This window comes from Halichoerus grypus, chromosome 5, assembly GCF_964656455.1.
Source record: "Halichoerus grypus chromosome 5, mHalGry1.hap1.1, whole genome shotgun sequence".
Lineage (NCBI taxonomy): Eukaryota > Metazoa > Chordata > Mammalia > Carnivora > Phocidae > Halichoerus > Halichoerus grypus.
Window position 1 is genome coordinate 62396686 of NC_135716.1, and position 21936 is coordinate 62418621.

The window sequence follows — 21936 nt, forward strand, 5'->3', positions numbered from 1 at the left end:
ACAGAGTTTCTGTATTTATGCTGAGTATTATTATTGTTATTATTATTAGTATTCTTGAGAATCATGTATACCAAACCAACAACTAGTCTGAATTTTACCCAACCAGAAACAATAACATGATCAGATTTTTATTTTAGAAAAATCTCCTTAGTTTTGAGTAGATAGACTGATGGAGTAAAAGACTGAAGTCATGATGATAATTTTTCAAAATAACTTGGGTGAGAGATGGTGAGTTCTCTGGATTAAGGCAAAAACAGGTTAAGTTTAAGGATTTCAGCTTTGATGTTTTAAGATTGAAATGCCAATAGGGCTTCTAGCGAACAGGTTCTGTGTTGTTTTCTTTTTGTTGTAGTGGTGGTGTTTTGGTTTGGTTTGGTTTGGTATATATAATTCTGAACCTTAGGGAGAGATCCAGAAGAGAGAACTAGACTTAAAGCCAACAGAAGTCATGGGTGTGAATGACATTACTTCGAGAGAGTATGCAAAACGAAAAGAAAAAACAACAGAGACAAGAAGTAGTATTGGTAAACACCAAAATTTTGGGGGCAGACAGAGGAATAAACCTAGCAAAGAAGACTAAGATAGATGGTCAGAGCCTAGATAATCAGAAGAGAATGGTATCTTAGGAAACAAAAGAAGCAGGAGCTTCAAGAAGAAAAATGTGTTAGTCAACTATACCAATTTGCATGAAAAGACTAAATAAAATGAAGACTGATCCATCCAGATATTGGGTGGAAGTTATTGAAGAATAGAATGTAAAATATTCTTGAAGATAGCATGTTGGATAGATTGGTAATGACAAATATCAAAGTCCCCAGTGAAGAATGTGAGCAGTGTATTGACATTGTATCAGATAATATAAACCTCAGAGGAAGAAGAATTGTTATTTAGAGTTGAAAACAAATGGTCAGTAAGTTGCAATGAAGAACTAGGATAAACACAATATTGCCTCTTATAACTGGTATAACTAAATAACGAGTATTTGCACAAAAGCATGAGTAATGAAGAAATGTCTGGGAAAGTACAGATCTTCTTCAACTTACAATGTTGTTATGACCCAGTAAGCCCATCATAAGTTGAAAATATCCTAAATCAAAAATGCATTTAATATACCTAACCTACCAAACATCATAGCTTAGCTTGGTCTACCTTAAACATGCCCAGAACACTTATAGCCTACAGTTGGGCAAATTCATCTATTTTATAAAGTACTATTTTATAGTAAAGTATTTAATATCTCATGTAATTTATTGAATACTACACCGAAAGTGAAAAACAGATCGGTTGTATGGGTACAAAATGGTTTTAAGTGTATTGGTTGATTGCCTTCGTGATCACATGGCTCACTGGGAGCTGTGGCTGCTGTATCATACATACCATATCATACCATATACTGCTAGTCCAGGAAAAGATCAAAATCGAAAATTTGAAGTACAGTTTCACTGAATGCATATTGCTTTTGTACCATCATAAAGTTAAAAAAAAAAAAAAAAACAAACCCGTAGGTCAAACCATTGTAAGTTAGGGATCATCAGTTTAGGTTTCCACTAAGGACAGAAAATGGAAGCACCATAGGTACTTATAGGTACCTTTGTAGGTAAAGAGGTTGAAGATACTTGACATTTGATTTTCTGTAAGATAAGAGTTCAAAAATAAGATAGTTTTAAGGACATTCTGCTTAGGGAGTGCTTTCCGAGTCTGTTTTTGAAGAAAGGACGTGTCTTGGAGGTACTGGGACCTCCTGGTTTCTAATGCCAACCTGAGCAGAACTCCATTTCTTAGAGTTATGCTGACATAACCACAATGACAATAACAATATTTCATCATATTCAAACATCTGATTAGGAGGTACTGTTACCTACTTAGATAAAAGGAGAAATTTGAAAAGAGATTAAAGGCCACAAAATGGAAATTATTCAGACCCACATCATCCTATAACCTTCAGCCTAAGCAACATGCTCCGGCAAATTGGGAGGTACCCAAGACAGGAGAACTGTGGCTTTACATGCAGTTATAAGAGTTGTAATGTTATGTTTAAGGACACCATTATATTCCACTTAGGACATCAGACCTTTGGAAAAGATGGCTAATAAATAAAAGAACACCCAAATATTCGGAGAGTGGTTTTCCTTCCTTCAGTGCAATCCAACAAGCATTCATTGAGCACCTCCTGCTCTTAGCACCGTGCTAGGTAGTGAATATCTTTAGATAAATATGACTCATTATAATAGAAATTTTACTTTCTACTTTATTATATTATTGGTAAAAATATCATAATGGTGATAATCTCAGAATCCATATCATGGAAATCTCTGGACTCATGTCAAACACTGGTAAAATAATTTGATTGGTGATTTTGCAAGCTACACTGCCATCTATTTGCTAAAATTCTAAAAGACATTCAGAATAAGCCCAAAGAAATTCTAGTTCTATGTGATTTGAGGCAACTATTCTCTCTAAGCTTCTTTTCACAAATCATAAAGACAAAGTTTGCCTTGTTACAGTCTCTTACCAACTGTGTGAAAACACATCAAAAATCAACTATTTATTGACATCTGCACATCATGGCTGAGCAAAGACTGAAAAACCACAGATAAAAGGAATATGTTACGCTTGAATCTCCAATATATAAAGGATGATTTAGTAAGTTTCTTTGCTTTCCTTTTATGTCAACAACTGTATGAAAAAAGTTACTCGTCTAAGAAATAGAGAACATCAGTATTCTGTTGTCTAGCTGGAAACCAGTCAACAGTAGAATAAGAAGGTTTTCCTAAGTGCTACAGAGCTGTTGTTGAATCAAAGATCATGAACTAACTCCATTCTGTAGAAAAAGCACCCCGGGACAGAATTTGAACAATTAAGCAGTATCATAAAAAGAGAGGAAAGTGAAAATTTGGTGTTTTAAAAATTTGGATCAGGAGTAAGGCAGTTAAAATTTAATGTCCATTAAAAGTGAAAGTGATAAGATTGGCTATGGTTAGTCTCTAAGTATAAAACACTTCCTCATGAATTTCTGACAATTTTCATTTATACATGACTTACTGCATTTATGTGGTTTTATTTCTTTTCTTTCTCTCAAGTTGAAGAGTAATTCAAAGATGCAGTCAGATATTTAATTAAATCTATAAGGACTGAATTCATCATACATACTTGCAAATAATTTAAAGAAAAAGAAATTATAACTGCCTCATATCTAATTTTATCCTTTTAATATCCTTTTGCTGATAAAGTTTAATATCTTTTGCTTCATATAATTGAATGTATTTGTTACTTGACCAAACCTCATACGATTTTCCAGGACCCTAAAGGCATTCAAAATCTCTAATATAAATTTCCTTGTAAAGAAATACCTTATATAATTCTCTCAATTCTTGAGCCCTTAAAAGTGTTTAACAAAAAGTGTTTAACAAAAAGACAAAACATTCACATGATGTAAAAGGAACAGCTCCATGTTAAGTTAGTGCTCTAAAAGAAAATAAATACTCATGTTTCTCAATAATCTAAACAGTAATTTTCAAAGTTTGTTTATAGTAGGACAGTTCATATTTTCAAAACAAATGTTACACCCAAACCTTATGCATAAAACAGACAACACTGGAACTACTCTACTGAAGAGGAGACGGGGTCGGAATGGTGCTCCCCGAAGCACAAGTGCATGCTTCTTGGTCTCTAAACACAGGTGAAAAGAAATGACTTGAATTCTAGTAGTGCCACGGTCACCCAGTCTGTCTCAAGTATGACAGAGACTTGGGTTCTGTCTCAGTCTGTTCAGGCCATCTTAATAAAATATCATAGATTGGGTGGCTTATAAACAACAGAAATTTACTTCTCATAGTTCTGGAGACTGGTAAGTCCAAGATCAAGGTACCTGCAGATTCTGTGTGTTGTGTTGTCTGGTGAGAGCCCATTTCCTGGCTCACAGATGGCTGTCTTCTTGTTGTGCCCTCATAGGGCAGAAGGGATAAGGGAACTCTCTAGGGTCTCCTTCATAAGGGCACTAATCCTATTCCTGAAGCCTCCACCCTATGATATGATCACCTTCCAAAGGCCGCACCTCCAAATACCATCACATTCGGGATTAAAGGAATAGGTTTCAACATACAAATTTTGAGGAGACACTACTAACATTTAGTCTATAGCAGGTTCTAATCACGCTTTCACCATTAGTGGTAGTTATTTACCTTCCCTGAGACTTAATGTCTCCATCTAAAAATGAAGATAAACTTACCTCACAGAGTGTTTATACAATTTTAAATAAGCTAATGTAAACAAAGCTGAAGTACTTCACATGGTTACAGCCAGGGTCCCTGCTCTCAAGGGAAATATATTCTAAGAGAGTTGCAAGCCTCTCTCAAATAGAATCCTTCTACATACCTATCAATATCTCTAGCAGTGAATCCTCAAGCAGAAAGATCTGACCTCCTAGAAGGTTTGTAGTCCACTACCTGCCAGAGGAGAATTCCTAGGTTGGAATTCCATGTGGACAAATAAACTGGAACAGAGTAGTGCAGAGATGTTAAGGTGGTGAGTGTAACTTCCCTGACCCAGGATCGAAGCAGACAGAGGGATCTAGGATGGTTGCCAGCTTCCTAGATTAGTTGACTGGGAGAAACAGTGGTGGCATTCTGTAGGAAGTACTTTCTGCTAAGGATGAGGGTTGTTGGCCAGAAGACAAAAATGAAAGGAGAAGAGATTTGGAAGTGGAAGGTATGTTGAGCATGGAAAAGACTGCAAGCAAAACTGGAGTCCAGAAGTGTTCATGCATCCTATGCTCCACCAGAAACGCAATCTAGTGAGGCAAATCCACCAAAGTATTATTGATTTCCCCCAAGTTGATCTCAAATGGTGGAACCACAGGAAGGAGACAAATGTGAGGGAATGGCATTCCTGGCAGAGATAAATGGCTTGTGTGTCTAAGATCTGAATATTGTCCACTCTCATTTTATTGTCCTTGGGCTGCAGGTCCTCCAGGCTGGGATACCTTTGTCCCTTCCTGAAGAGTAGACTCTACATGGCTATTTCTCAACTTTTGTGGTCTCCAAGTAAAGATGTCTGTTAATTATTGATTATGTTTTCTTGACCTCATTTAAAGTTTGTCTTCTTAGACTATAATACCTTTATATTTCTTATTTGATTAAGCAATCTTTCTAGAAATTCTCTTTTATGACATGTTTGCTTTTTTACTACTGAAATGCAAATACTTTTCCAATAAATATTAAAAAGCAGAACACTTAAAAAAGAAATGAAAATTTCCAGAAATTCAGATTTAAATAAAATACAGGCATCTGACTCATGATTCTTAAGAAATACAAATACTTATTTTATAGTTGTGACATCACAGAGATATTAAAAAATTACTCATCTACCCTTTTTCTCAAAAAGCTTGTGTTATTTCTGAATCAAAATGTCCCAACACACGGAACAAAATAACTGGAAGTTAAGATATCAGTTCTGTCTCTAATTTATAAGATTCTTGTAAATATTATTGAAGCTTTGTTTCAGAAACAGTAAAAATCACTAGTGAAATGCTTTTTATATAAACAAACTAAATATTCTGCAGAAACTGATGGGTAGGTTCCTATATTCTGGCAAATGATATACCAAGCTTCTCTTAAAAGATCAAACCCCTAAACCTATATTTAAAAAATTTATATATTTAAGAAGGCATGCTTCAGAGCTATAATAAAAAACAGCTAGTTATTGTATAATGGTTAAATTCTTTGATTTTTGGGAAAAAAAGAATGAAAGCGAGGGGCTTTATCTTTTCTATATTAAAACATATAAAGCTACAAGAACTAAAACAAAAATAGTATACAAGTCAATTGAGGCTGAGTCTCCACTTCCCAGATGGTAGACTGGTTAAGTGAGCAGACCCTGATTCAGACCACCTGGGGTAAGTACAATCCAGGCTTGGTGGGTTACAAACAGAAACCCAAGGCAAGTTATCACATCTTAAAGTTTAGTCTCCTCAGCTATAAACTGGGTAATAATTAAGACCCGTTGACAAAGATAAGGGATAATGTTTATAAAGTACCTGGCAAAAATTAAAATTAAATAAATATTAATTGTGATATTGTTATATCTAGTAAATTAAGTGAAAAGAAAAAAATATATGCTAATAAGAAAGGAAAGGTTCTCAAAAGCAAATGGCAGTAGCAAATTTTCTCTGAGAATATATTTAGATCTGTGCTTCACAATAACCACCAAAATGAACTCAAAATTGATAAAGGAATTTCAGGGGAAAATGTAAAGAACTTTAAGGCAAATATTTATCAAATACTGGGAAGGGAAAGCTATGTCTAAAAAGAATGAAAGAAATCAGAAAAAGTATAGCTTTAGTAGAATCTAAAAAAAAAAAACTATCATAAACAACATTAAAAGGCAAAAAAGTTTACTAAAAATATTTACCAGAAACATAAAGTCATTATTTTTAATGCCTAATAAATACTGACAAGTCAATGGGAAAAACAAATGCCCCAGAGAAATATGACCAACAGCAAAGAAAAATAATTCATAAAAAATAGAAATTATGAGTCCAACACATAAATGTAAAAATTGTTCATTAGAAATCAAAGAAATTTACTAGTAAATGAAGAAATCTAACTTTAAGGACCAAAAATGTTCCATTTTACATTTATCAGTATGATAAGTTAATTTTGTGAATTTTTTGTTTATTCATTTGTACATTTTAAGAGAATACTTAATTCTGGTAAGGCTTTGGGAGATTTCTGGTTAAAATGGCAAATGAACTTTTTCTGGTTATGTATCAAGAACTTGAAATAGTTCATATTATTTGACCCTTTTTAGAATCTAGCCCAAGGAAAACACTGAGACACTGACGATTTTGTTCATGGTTGGTCTCTAAAGCATTATGTCCAAACCCAAAATCTCAGAAGCAACTCAAAGCAGTGATTCCCAGCCTTTTTCACCTCAAAACAAACATGGAAAATAGTATTTGTGCAACATAACAGTGGGGCCTGGAATAGGCTGTTTGCAGCTGAGTGGGACTCAAAACAGTTACCAGGAGGACTGGAATGTCTGGATCCTAGCATATCTGTCACCAATTCATGACCATCATCAGCCTGGGACAAAATTGTTGGCCATAACCAGCCTAAAAATCTAACATTAAATCAATTATAATAACTCTGTGTTATGGTTTGACGCAAAAATTAAAGTCTTAAACTTTAAAAAGATAGGATATTTGGTCTGATACTAAAACAGGTAAGTCTGCAGTAATATACAGGTATTAAAATTAGCTTTACAAGAATTTTATGTGAGACCGTTGTCATTATGTTATATAAAGAAATGCAGAATGTAAAGTTGCTTGTTGACCACAGTCCAAAATTTAAATTATGATATGACATGTTTACTGATATACATGCTTAAAAATATTGGCAAAATAAAATGTGACAATTCATCTTTTTATGTTATGGTTTTTGGATTTTAAATTATATTCTTTACTTGGTTTTCCAAAATTTATACAATAAATAGTTTTATATTTATAATAAAAATAAACAAATTTGAAATAAAGAAACCTGTAACAGAGATGCCAAAGAGTTAAAACAAATTGTAGCTTAAAAATATTTTGCACATTGAATGTGGTATTGATGTTGATATTTTATTAACATTTGGAAATCTCTTTAAAAATCTGTGATGCTTGGAAAAGAAGCAAAAAGACTTCACTGTCTTAAAAAAGGATGGTCATTCATCTGACCCAAAAGTCAAGATCTTTCAAATATAGTTCCTAAAATAATTTTTTTCCCTAATGCTCTTTTAATATACATAATGTTAGGTCAACATAATAGCAGGGATATATAATATCTTTTTTAGTTTGAGTCAGCACATTCCTGAGACTCAGACTTTATATGTGACCACTTCTTATAATAGGCAAAAAAATGACCTTGGTAAGATCACTGTGGTTCAGAGGGAAAGGAAGCCCACCAATGTTTAAGTTTCTGTAGGAAAGCGCTTTGCATCTAATCATTTTTATGTAATCTATGTCGTTCCCTTAGCTGAAGAAGAAGATGAACACGTAAAAGAAAACCTTTTTGTGGGGATCTTCATGTTTTTTCATCTCCAGTTAGTGACTGAATATTAATTTAATGTGTTTCACACAAAACAGGCCATCCCAGCGTACACCCTGCACAGTTCCTGATCAGAGTATATACAGGGGTTTTACTGCACTACACAAATTTAACCTATATTTTTTTTTTCCTCTTCAGTCTATTTATATACCAATCAAATGAAATTTTCAGTAGCTGGCAATCATTTTAATATCGAATTAGCAATAATGTCAAAATACTGAAAATGTCAAAATGCATCTTCTCTTTTGCCCACCATATTTATAAGAATGAGTGGCCTCATGATGAGCTGGGATCCCAGGACATTAATAGCATGCTGTCAGACATCTTCTTGGGTATTATTTGTTTAGAAATCAACTTGTTCTACATCGATGGATATTAGGCCACTCTTCCTTCCAATTATCTTAAGAATAAAATGAAGAATTTAACTGACCTTATTTCTTAATTTTACTAACGGAAAAACAGTGAAATTATGTAAAGAGACTGATTAATGACAAAAGTTACAGTCAATATTTTAACATTTATCATATCATACTTTATCCTCTTAGGCCATTTTTTTCTGATGCAAATGTGCCATTTAGAAGTTACATTTTAAAAATTCATAGAAGTTTTAAAAATAATATTTGCATAGATTTGGGCAAATATTTCCATCCTCAATGTGTTAGAAATCAACAGACCTGAAATGTCAAAAGGAAAAATCCCACAAATTCCAAAACTTGGTCATATAAATTTCCTACTATAGTACTTAATTTTAAGCAGTTTTATTAGTGTCCTAGATCCGTGAATGATAAAAGCCAAGCAAAATTCCACAGGCTAGAAGGAAAAAGAAATGTTAAAAACCTTTAGGGTTCAGCAAAATGTGTACTAATTGCTGTTCATTGCTTCCATTGACCAGCTTTTTAAATCAATTCTCATAGAATTATAAACCTTCCAAAATATGTGTAACAATATTTATTTATTGTGAAATTATACTTGGGTATGAAAAAGAATTTGTTTTATTGGAAAGATGTAAGACGTCAAGTTGAAAGAACAATGAAAAGACAAAAATTTCCTGAGGGGAGGGTTGTGTGTAGGGTGGCATAATATTAGTAAGAAACAAGATAGAAAGTAGGGGTATCAAAATTCATAAAGAAATAGTCTAAATGTCCACTAAATATCCTTACCTGTAGTTTTTACTGGAAAGCTATGGTTACAATTCTTTTTATGCTTGTTGTTAAGTTTACGTGATAATTTTGTAATTTTATATCTTTTAAATGTGTATGTCTCTTTTGGCATGCCTTATAAGAGAAGAAATAAAGATCTGGGAAGGAAGAAATGGGATAAAAGGAATGAATCTCCAAGGGGACACATGCTATTTGGCTTGAAAATAGTGTGTAGGTTTGTAGAGGGGAAAAATAAAAGGCATTTGTGCAACCTATAAATTGTGAAAAATCATAGGATTTCAGCAGATTGCAAAATTTCCCTTAAATCTCAGCAATCAGTGCTCCCTTTGTGTAGCAGAATTCTTTTTTTAACATAATTCCCAAAAGCACCCAGGATTGGTTAAAAGAAGATTCCACAGTACTAATTAACGATCAGACCAGAAATAGAAATATAGGTGGAACTCTTTGCTGACCTATGTACTTTATTAGCTGAATAAAATTTTTTTAAGTTAACAAAGACTAATTCACCTAATTTTTTCCAGTAAAAAGAAATTCATTTAGGAACAATGTCCTTCCTATCAAAACTCTTTTCTGAATTTGTACATCAGTTGCATGTGTTACTGGAAGTACGCATGTAAATGTTTCTTTAACTTTATGTCTCTTCCAATTAGAGTTGTTATCAAAAGAGAATCATATTTATATCTAACCCAAATTTACTCTTTTTTAACTTCATATTCATGGAATATTGGAAAAATGTGGTATGTGTGGGATATTTCAACTTCAGACGATCAAGTATCTACCTTACTACTTGTGAGTGAAGTAAAAAGAATCAGTGAAGAAGAGAGAGACAGAGAGGCCATCCACTTGTCCCTGTATCACTAAACAAAACTTTTTATTTACTAATCAACAAAGCACAATATTATGCAAGCTTAAAAGTAATCAAAGTTTACCTTTAATCCCGAAAATTCCAGAATCCCGAGTTTCACTTTTGAATTGTTTGTCAGGGGAATTTTTTCCAAGATGTGTTGTTCTTTTCCTTTTCCCTTTCCTTCCCCCTAATTTTAAGATCCCCTTTCTTAGTCATGCTGCACTGGTTTCTCAGACTCCTTCAGTAATTAAGGACCCAAGAAAGACTAGTCTTTTATGTTCCAAACTTACTGATCCTTTCCTCTCATAAAAAATTACCTGTCATAGATGAATGGATAAAGAAGATGTGGTACACACACACACACACACACACACACACACACACACTAGAATATTATTCAGCCATCAAAAAAATGAAATCTTACCATTTGCAATGACATGGATGGAACTAGAGGGGATTATGCTAAGCGAAGTAAGTCAATCAGAGAAAGACAATTATCATATGATCTCACTTATATGTGAAATTTAAGAAACAAAGCAGAGGATCATAGGGGAAGGGAGGAAAAAATAAATGACAAACCAGTGAGGGAGACAAACCACAAGAGACTCTTTTTTTTTTTTTTTTTTTAAGATTTTATTTATTTATTTGACAGAGACAGAGATAGCGAGAGCAGGAACACAAGCAGCAGGAGTGGGAGAGAGAGAAGCAGGCTTTCCCCCGAGGAGGGAGCCCGATATGGGACTCGATCCCAGGACCCTGGGATCATGACCTGAGCCGAATGCAGACACTTAACAACTGAGCCACCCAGGCACCTGCCACAAGAGATTCTTAACTCTAGGAAACAAACTGAGGGTCGCCCGGAGGGGAGGGAGGTGGGGGGACGGGGTAACTGGGTGATGGGCATTAAGGAGGGCACATGGTGCAATGAGCACTGGATGTTATATGCAACTCATGAATCACTGAACTCTACCTCTGAAACTAATAATACACTATATGTTAATTAATTAATTTAAATAAAATAATTTTTAAAAATTATCTGTCATGATCCAGTACCTCAAACTTCTACTTTTTCACTATCTACTTAATCTAATGAATAATTCTACCTTTAATATTGGCTACTGATAATGGCCTAATTTTTATCTTTTCTATATTACATATGCTATTTAATAGTGGCCCTACTACCTTAGTAATTGTAGGGACCCCGACAAGTTCTGGGAGAGTGTGGGGCACTGCGAAATACAAGTTTTAGTTCTGCCCTGTCTATGTGACATGGACAAATCACCAGATCTTTTGGAAGCTCAGTATGCTCACCTAAACTTTAGAGTACTACTGATTTCACCCAAGGGTAGTCAAGCCTATATGCACAAGGACTTGCAAAATTCTGAGACAATTGATATTAAGTATGTAAAAATGCTTAACAATTAAAAAGTGCTGTAGAAATGTGTGATATCATTATTATTATTACTACTCTCATTCTAGTTAATTTAACATAACTTTTCAAAGGGATAAAACTTTTCAGAAGGAAAATGTATTAACAGCACACTTTCAATAATTCCTGAAAACTTTAGGAAAACCTTCCCTATTGGAGTCCTTTTTAAAATTTTTCTTCTACTTTAAGAAATGATGACTAGTTACATAAAATGCTATGGGAATCTGCTTATGATGGGCTGATTGGTATTGACTAATGAATAAAATAGATTTACAAAGGAAAAAGAAAAAAGTAAGATGTTGAACGTTAAATGTCTTTCTTAGTTATCTTTTCATCTTCCCATTATGCTCATATATGTGTTTCATACTTTCAAAACAAAATAGAATTGTGAAGATTAAGAAAGCTATAGAAATTGTGATATTAAAAAAATCATTAATATTAAATCTTTATGGATCATTGATCTAAACAAAAGTTGTGTACTATATTTATGAACTATATATATAATGAACTATATATAATGAACTAAAGTTCATTAATCAGTATCTGCTGCTTGGCATTTTCTTCCTAAGATTTTCTTTTTGTTGGTTCATTTCTAATAAATAGATGTCTCTAACAAGTCTACCTTTAATCTTCATAACATGTACATATGCTAAGAAACATTCCAGAATGCAGAAGGAGGTGGTGGAGGAAAGGGAAGTTTCAAAAAAATGCCTTGTTTATTTGGGGGAGGATAAAAATGTAAATCTAAATGTTCCCTTTACCTCCTTCAAATATTCACAAAATATCCACAAAATATTTTAAACATGGGTTAAGCCACTGGGGAAAACAGTTTTCAAGAGTCTGTTACCTACTTATTAATATCCAATACCCAACAAGGAAAGTTAGCAAATAAGACAGCATGTGTTGAAACTGCTCTAGATGGATTTCAACATTTGTGGCATGTTTATATTTTTACAGGATGTGACTCAAAATTTGCTTTGAAGTATTTTGCATTTCTCACGGTAATAAAGAAAAAAGTTCAGGTTTCTTCCAATTCTCCATTAATATTTAGATAAAGCCACAATTTTCTCTTTGATTAACCAAAAATACAATCCTAAAAAATATTATTTAGGGGATTTGCATCTAAAATATTATCTGACTTTTTTTTTTAACCCATGTTTTCTTCATAATAAAAGCAGCTGTTGTTTAGAAATTATGTTCAGGGTCCTGATATTAATTTATTTATCCATGTATTGTTTATATTCTGCATGCTTCCAAAAAGAATTAAATAGTTATTTTGACATTAAATAGAATTGTAGAATTTTTAAGAACCCAAAATCTAATGATGATAAGTGAAAACAAGTAAAATTGGCTTAGAACAAATTTTTGCGTTAGGAAAGCACTATGTAAACACTGAGAAAAGTAAGTAAAAATCTTTCACAGCTTGAAATCACTGAGAAGTTTTCTTCCCCTTTTTGGGTTATTAGGTATTATTAAGCAAGGAAAATACTATGGACAGGATCTATCTTGATTTTAGAAAGTGATTAGGAAAAGAATCTAGTAGGATTCTTTTATATATGAGGGAGATACAGGGATTTTGGTGAAATTCACAGAGGAATAAAAAAAGGTTTGCAAAAAGTAATGAATGAGACATTCTCACAACCTGAATGATGACATGCTTTTATCATCATGAGATTATCAAAACATACTGAATTTTATAAATGTCAGAAAGTTCCTTTAAAAAAGCTAGTAAAATCCCAGATTATAATCCAAAGATAATTTATATTTGATCAAGTGCATACCCCATGATACTCTCTGATGTGCGAACATTATCCAGAACCCTGGGCTTGGTTGTGGCAGAACCCACACTTTACAGGGACTTGGCAAACAAGAATATGCTCACAGAAAAGTATCAGAGGTACTGAAGTCTTTGAAAACTACACAATGTAAGAATTTGTTGAAAGAACAAATTGTGTTTGGGCTGAAAAAGAGTCTCAGATGAGAGATGCTAACAGCTTTTAATACCTGAAGATGACTTAAGAGGAAGGAGAGAGGCCTCAGAAGAAACAAATCCTAATACTTGGATCTCAGACTTTTGCCTCCAGAACTGGGAGAAATAAATTTCTGTTGTGTAAGCCACCCAGTCTGTGGTGCTTTGTTATAGCAGCCCAAGCAAGCTAATACAGAGACTATTGTTGTATATAAACCCAGTTTAAATATTAAATTTAAGGTGATGCAAGACTGCGTAGTCATTTTTATAGCAACTCAAAATCTTTTATAAACTTTACACTTAGAATTCACAGGTAGATTTTATTTTTTCTGTTTATTCTTTTAACATTAAATTTCATCGAAAATCTTAAACCTAATGGGTTTTTTTCTCAATCTACTCTATTGAAGAGAACTAGTTTAACAAAAAGAGCGCAAGGACTTCACAACCAATTAACAGCAAGCTTAAGTTATATGTAAACTTTCAGGATATGCAAAACATTTAATTTTTATCAAGATGTGTATAGTTAATGAAGTTTAGGATGGCAGCTCATAATCTTTTAGGATATTCATGTGCACAAGCCAGCAGTTAATAATAGCAGAACATAGCTTTTTCTAACTCATTCAAATCATCTGCCCCCGGGGCGCCTGGGTGGCTCAGTCGGTTGAGCATCTGCCTTCAGCTCAGGTCATGATCCCAGGGTCCTGGGATCGAGTCCAGCATCGGGCTCCCTGCTCATCGGGGAGTCTGCTCCTCCCTCTGCCCCTCCCCCTGCTTGTGCTCTCTCTCTCTCTCTGGGTCTGAAATAAATAAAATCTTTAAAAAAAAGTCTTCTGCCCCAATTGCTGAATGAGCTTAGTCCCGCTTTGCTGTATACCTGTAATCAAGCACTCAGCATGATGGTGTAAGGATATACTGAATGCACATTTGAAAATATTTTTTAATTTAAAGAATATTATTTCCTATTCCTTTTAGAATTTCCTATTGGTAATATACATTAGTTTTAGGAATTAAGAAAAAAGTAAGTAAATGAATGTACTTACAGGTCCTGTTAATTTAGATGCTTTCTCAAATTCTTCACCCTCTTCCATTAGTGCTTCTTCAGTCCCGGGTAAAGAATCTATTTTTACAAAAAGAATGAATAAATTGTTGTCAAATATTGCTTACTAACTCTGTGATATGTAAACCTATTATGAGAAGGATATGAAAGTGACCAAACTGGTTCTTGAAAAATCATAGTGTTGGTGAGTTAAAATAAACGGTAGAATGCTGTTTATTTAATTTAAAGACAACATATGAAAAATGTTAAGTATTTCTAATTGAGAAGGACTCTATGAAATAAAAAATGTGCGACAGCTGCAGTTACATTTGTCAGAGCAAGCCTGTTTTTGGCATGATTTAGCTAACTGTTGGAACTTTTATTAACGTCCATTTTCTGGCTTGTAATTTTATATTTGTTTTATTTCTCCACTGTCTCCTTTTCTTTCTTTCTTTTTGTTTTTTTTTTTGGCTACACAATTTAAGCACCAATTTGTGTTCTCTCTATTAAATGGAATGGCAAATTCTGAAAAGTTTAGAGAAAGGTGTATCCCATGAAATGGTAGTGGGTTTTCCATTTTAAGTATCAAGTGAGACGTCCTGATTACCTAGCTTGACTAGATTTGAGGAGTGGGTGAGTATTGACTTTCTAATATGTGAATAAAATGATGGCAACCCTTTCCTTATATCTACTGAGTTACATTAATTACAACAACAAGGATTTCTAAGGGTTATAAATAATTCTGCAGTAAGGATAGATATATGGAACATTAGAAAAAGTCTGTGTTTTAATAACCTTCTATTCGAATTCCAAAAATCAGTTAAGAGGAAAGTATTTTAAACCACTGGAAACTTTTAAAATTGATTTCTTTTATTTATTAATATTTGAAAGAGCCATATGAATCCCTCAAGAAGACTTCCTTCAGATTCACATACATATGGAGGTAGATTTTTTCCACTGCGTAAAATGTGCACTCTGGGAAGAAAATAAAAGCATTAAATCCTTCAAAAGCTTAATGGTCACCTAAGACCAGAGAGACAGTGGAAAGCTTAGCGCAAATCCATAATCATAGCTTTTGAACCGTGGAGCTCTGCCTCTAATAATTCAGAGTTTTACATTCAAAGGAAAAATTACTAAATCCCAGGGCACACTGTTTATCTAGATGTAAATGTAGATTTTTTTTAGAACACAGAATTCTTTCCAACATAAAACTAACTTTGGAAGAACAACATACTTTCTTGAGCCATAGATAAATTTTAAAATGTTACCTACCACCCTTCCAAACAAAACAATGACATCCAAAAGAAGCAAATTTTTGTTGATAAAATCAGGATAGATGATGAGAATTACACAAGTTCAAAAATATTAATCCATTTATGAAGAATACTTGAACCCCTACCTACTAACACCCAGTTGTAAGGGTGACAATACATTGATTCTTTAAATTAGAATGTATAAATTAGCATAATTTAAGTCCTGCAAGGCTGAATTATATTCTATATAACTGTGAGCAAATATTAGTGTAATTTTAGTATTCACTCACTATTTTTTGTTTCACTTATGTATTAAAATTAAGTAGAATATTGACTTAATAAATAATATTAAAATGTTCTATTCTACATTACAAAGCAAATTACATATACAGAAGAAGAAAACCAACCCTGTTGTAGATTTGTTGATTTTTTAAGTTAGAAATACTCACTATTCTCAAGTTTTTCTCAGTGAGTTAATGATTTTATTTATTTTTAAAGATTTTATTTACTTATTTGAGAGAGACAGAAAGAGCACAAGCACGAAGAGAGGCAGAGGCAGAAGGAGAGGGTCAAGCAGACTCCCTGATGATCGGGGAGCCCCATGAGGGGCTCGATGCCAGGACCTGAGCTGGTCAGATGCTTGCTTAACCAACTGAGCCAATCAGGCACCCCCAGTTAATGATTTTAAAAAGTACTGTTATTCTGTTTGATTTTTCTTTTTAATAGATTTTATTTATTTATTTGAGAGAGAGAGAGCATGAGCAGTGGGAGGGGCAGAGGGAGAGGGAGAGGGAGAAACAGACAGCAGACACTCCCCGCTGAGCACCAAGCTGACTCTGGGTGTGGGGGGGGCTCAATCCCAGGACCCTATCCCAAGAACCAGAGATCACGACCTGAGCTGAAGTCAGATGCTTAAATGACTGAGCCACCCAGGCACTCCTGTCATTCTGTTTGATTTTTAATGCATGTATGTACTAATCAATTCATTCATCCATTTATTTGTGTATTTGTATAATCATTTAATTCAATTGTATGCCAGGCATTCAACTTGATGCTTTCAAAACAAGTTGAGCAAAATAATTTTCTATGACTCTTTCTCTCTTGGAATATACTTGAACACCTTTACAATATTAATTTTTTAAGAAAAATGAACATTTATAAAGGGAAGGTAGTGGTAACTTTTTATGGTTTTACATTCTGTTCTGTTCTTGTCTTGGTTGAATTCTTCCTGGCTATTGGTGCCATATCCAGTGAGATCTACAATATAGTGAGGTCCATTCAACTTAGTGTAGAAGGACAATGGTGAAGTGCTGCCAGAATATTGGCAAATTTACATATCCATATTAAAAGTTGTTAAATTGAAAGAACCCTTCTAAATAGTCCAAATCTAGTGCCAGAATATCAATCTAATATACCAGTAGGGACAATAGACATCATGAAAATAACATCTTCGTGTTTAATGCTTGGAGGAGTACATTCCATTTTTTAAGTGTTCTGAGTGCATTGCTTATTAGCAATAATTGGTGGGTGCATATGTGTAAGCTATTTTACTCTATTCCAGAACAATTTCTTTATAACAGTATACTTACTTACTGTACTTAAAAAGTATAAATGATTTTCAAAATTCAAGCAATGAACTCTTTGAGCTTTTTTCAATCACATGGAGGTGGAAATGAGTATCTAAATTTCTCAAATATTAGAATTTATCTTGTCTTTTCATTTTAGAGAAGAAGAAACCAAAACACAGAAAGACAAAGTGATTTTGTCAAAATCTAACAGTATCTGGCAGCACTGGGCTGAGAAACTTAGCCAATGTGGTTGACTGGGCACACAGGTAGGAACCTAGAAATCTGTAGGGTTTATCACAATGTTTAGCTATATCCAACTTCTTTCTCTCATTAGTTTTACCTTTGCTGTTTATGTCACAACAGTTTTTTTTGCAGAAAGTTACACCTATTCATAGAAATATGTATGTTTATTTAGCCAAACTCAATGTGGATGCATAGTTGACATAAAATTCACATCCGCACATTCGGATAATGCCAAAAAATATTTAATTACTGAATCTAGTGATCTAACTTAAGTGGAAAAGAGTGTATTGAATCAGAAACATGTTTTGTAATTTGCTGATTCGGTTTACTAAAATTGGAAAGTAAAGAATTCAGGATATAAGCAGTTCAAGAAAGGAGCTTAGGGGTGCCTGGGTGGCTCAGTTGGTTAAGCGACTGCCTTCGGCTCAGGTCATGATCCTGGAGTCCCAGGATCGAGTCCCACATCAGGCTCCCTGCTCAGCGGGGAGTCTGCTTCTCCCTCTGACCCTCTTCCCTCTCATGCTCTCTGTCTCTCATTCTCTATCTCAAATAAATAAATAAAATCTTTAAAAAAAAAAAAAAAAAGAAAGGAGCTTAATGAATATCCCCCCCCCCATGGATGCAATGAAGTATAATCAACCACATATTAGTGATGATGCATTGTTAAAATTTTCCAAAAAATTTAAATCCCTACAATACTGTTATTATGCAAATGTGATTGCTGAAGGATATATATCTCCTTGGTGGATTAGTGGATTCCAGTGGTTTTGACAAAATTAAAAAATAGTAATGGGCCAGTAATTAAATAATGTCTGCTTTTTGTCTAGTTTTATACCAGGCATGATGGGGAACACAAGAAAGCCTCAAGAAGCATATAATCCAATGGAGCGAGAACAACACACAAGAAGTAATTCAAAAACTATTAGGGAAAAAGGAAAAAGAAAACTGGTGCAGGTTGGACACCAGGGAGACTTGACATGATCTTAGAGCATAGAATCTGAATGGGCAGAGGGGAGGAGAAAGAATTCACTATGAATCAAGGAAGAATGGCTTAAGTAAAGGTACACATGCAAGACTATCAATGAAGAGAAGCCAGGTTGACTCCAAACCTAGAATGCCAAGGAATGGCCAACCTGGGTTCTCCGTGTCGCTAGTGCCACATGGTTCAACTGTCATTGTCAATGTTAAAGGTCTACCATGGGAGTGTATCATCTCATTAGTACTACAAGAGATTTCAGTATAAAGAAACTATTATCATTTCTTGTCTTGTGCTACACTGGCATTGGCTTATGTTCCCACAACACATTGTTTTGTTTTGTTAAAATTTTATTTATTTAAGAGAGAGAGTCAGAGATAGCGACAGAAATAGCAAGAGGGAGCACAAGCTGGGAGAAGAGGGACAAGCAGACTCCCCACAGAGCAGGGATCCTGACATAGGGCTCGATCCCAGGACCCTGAGATCATGACCTGAGCAGAAGGCAGACGCTTAACCGACTAAGCCACCCAGGTGTCCCAACACTTTGTTTTTTAATGTTTAATGTTGTTAATATTTGACATGTAAAAAAGTATATATAGTTGACCCTTGAACAACACGAGTTTCAACTGCATGGGTCCTCTTACACATGGATTTCTTTCAATAAATACAGTGCAGTACTATAAATATATTTTCCTTATGATTTTCTTAATAACATTTTCTTTTCTCTAACTTACTTTATTGTTAGAATACAGTATATAGTACATATATAAAATATGTGTTAATCAACTATTTATATTATTGGTAAGGCTTCTGGACAACAGTAGGCTATTAGCAGTTAAGTTTGGTGAGTCAAAAATTATACTTGGATTTTCAACTGTGCGGGGGGTTGGCACCCCTAACTCCCACGTTGGTCAAGGGTCAACTGTATAAAATATATATATATTTTTTATGTATATATACATATATGTACATATATGTATATATAGTAAAAATATATATAGTATATTTAGTTACAAAGCACAATGGTAAACAGCCTCAAACCACCCCCTAAGAATTAGAACATTTCCAGTAACCTGCATATACCTGTGAGCACCTGCCTTATCCCATCTCCTTGCTTCCCCATCCACTGAGGATAACCACCATTTTGAGTCTATCATTCTCTTCTTTAAATATAATTTTATCATTTATGTATATTTTCCTAAAGAATATATTATTTAGATTTGCTAGTTTTGAGCTTTATAAAAATGGTGTTCTACGACTTGCTTTTGTTCAATCAGTATTATGCTTTTAAGATTCATTCAGTTGTGAGCTGTAACTGCTCATACAGATTGGGAGACCCACTGGCATTTTCAGATCAGTTGCTTTAAATCAGCCACAGTGGTAGTATTTACATCATGGAAAACATCAATCTCTACAAATCAGGGCTTTCTTTTTCAAAGAAAGAGTTGTTAACTTTTACCAGCACACCTCTGATTTCAACCATCCTATGTGTATTTGAAATGCAGTTTTCTATAATGGGACAATTCCACAGTGTATCCATTTTCCTGTCCACCAGCGTATCAACAAAGGTTGTTCACATTTCATGGTACCTGAGACTTGTTTCTCTAAGGTATTTACCCAGATGTGGAGTTTCTGAGCTTTAAGTTATGTGACTATTCATGACTTTAAAACTGTTTCCAAAATTGTTTATGCCCCACCTAGGGTGTATGAGTTTCCTTTCATCTCTGTCTTCACCAGCACTTTTGTTTGATTTCCTAATTAATACCGAACCAAAGCTTGTAAAATAACATCCCCCTAGGGTCTTAATTTGCTTTTCTTTGATTACTATAGTAGTTAAGCATTTTTTGTATGTTCTTTGGCCATTTGTGTTTCCTCTTCTGTGAAATATCTGTTCATATCTCTTGCTTATTTTTCTATTGGCTTGTTGACCTTTATTAAATTGTATGTTGTTTATGTGTTCTAAATATTCATCTTTAATCAGTGACAAATATATTGCAAATGTATTTTGCTATTTTGTGGCTTATTGATTCACCTATTTCTGGCATCTTTTGATGAACAGGAGTTTTTAACACTCTAAACTTGAGTTAAATTTTTTTGTTATGTTTTGGGATTTTTTTTCACCTTCTTTAATATGTCCTTCTCTATCCAAATGTAAGGAAAATATTTTCCCATAGCTTCTTTTCTAATTATCCCAACTGGATGTACTGACCGCATCTAGCCAGAACACTGAATGATGAAGTCGTGATATATCTTAGACGCCATTGTCATGGCACTATACGTACTTTTTTATTTATGCAGGAAACATTTTGAAGTCCCCTGACATGAACTTAATGTGCTATGTGTCTTTTTTTTAAGATTTTATTTATTAGAGAGAGAGAAAGCATAAGCAGGGGAAGGAGAGCAAGGGGGAGAAGCAGACTCCCCACTGAGCAGGAAGCCCTACAGGGGGCTCGATCTTGGGACTCCAGGATCATGACCCAAGCCGAAGGCAGATGCTTAACCCACTGAGCCACCCAGGCGCCCCTTAATATGCTGTGTTAAGGAGTTTGAATTGTGTCCTATAGAAAATGGGATAAAAGAAGCAGCTTTACTTTTAGAAAGGTAATAAACTAAAAAGAGAGAAGATAGTACAAGGAGTCCCATTTACAGGCTTGTTCCAGGAGGCAGAGGAAAAGGACAAAAGCACAGAGGAGGTAGTGTCATGGAAAATGAAGAGGAGGCTGGTCTGCGGAGGAAAGTCACCGCCACGATTTGAGACCAATTTAACATAGGGCTGAGAAAGAGGGAGGAAAACCAAGTATGGTGCTGACATTTCTGCTGGGAAAGTCTGAAGGGATCTATAATGTGAAAATGGGAGTAGGCAATGTAAGTTACAAAAACAAGTTGGAAGCAGTGACAAAATTTGGGGGGGAGCCAACATATAATTGACCAGTTTGTACCTAAATCAGGCACAGACATGACGAGGCTGTTCGTCAGAATCCACACGTCTTGTTTGCTTTTCTCCTTTGCCCTTAACCTTGTGACATACACAGCCCGAGGGAGTGGTGGATGTACGACTGACCGTTACCATGATCTGGATGATCTGGAGCAGGGCAAGGTGTTTGGTTTCATTTCTTTCTTTCTTTGTTTTTTAATCTTCAGGTGCCATTCAAATACAGTCAGTATTGTTGGATTTAAAACTTACCCAAAGAATCTGGGACTATTTCATCTGGAGAATGAAGTGCTTGTGAAGTCTCCTCTGCCCTTTCTGCCAGGTTGTCTCCTTGAAGCCTAAATAATTAAAAATGGTCATTGAAACCTCAAATAATGTTGAATTGTGAAATGTGAACCATATACTACTGGGGACATGACTATGAACTTTTCAACTTAAA

At 34.4% G+C, this 21936-nt stretch overlaps 1 protein-coding gene across 1 annotated transcript in view; it reads right to left on the bottom strand.

Annotated features, from left to right (window-relative positions):
* C5H8orf34 (chromosome 5 C8orf34 homolog) overlaps positions 1–21936 on the bottom strand; it is a 372149-nt gene that overhangs the window by 61371 nt on the left and 288842 nt on the right. The window contains 2 exon segments of the mRNA XM_078072311.1: positions 14530–14606; positions 21750–21835. Coding sequence (XP_077928437.1) covers positions 14530–14606; positions 21750–21835 — 163 coding nt within the window.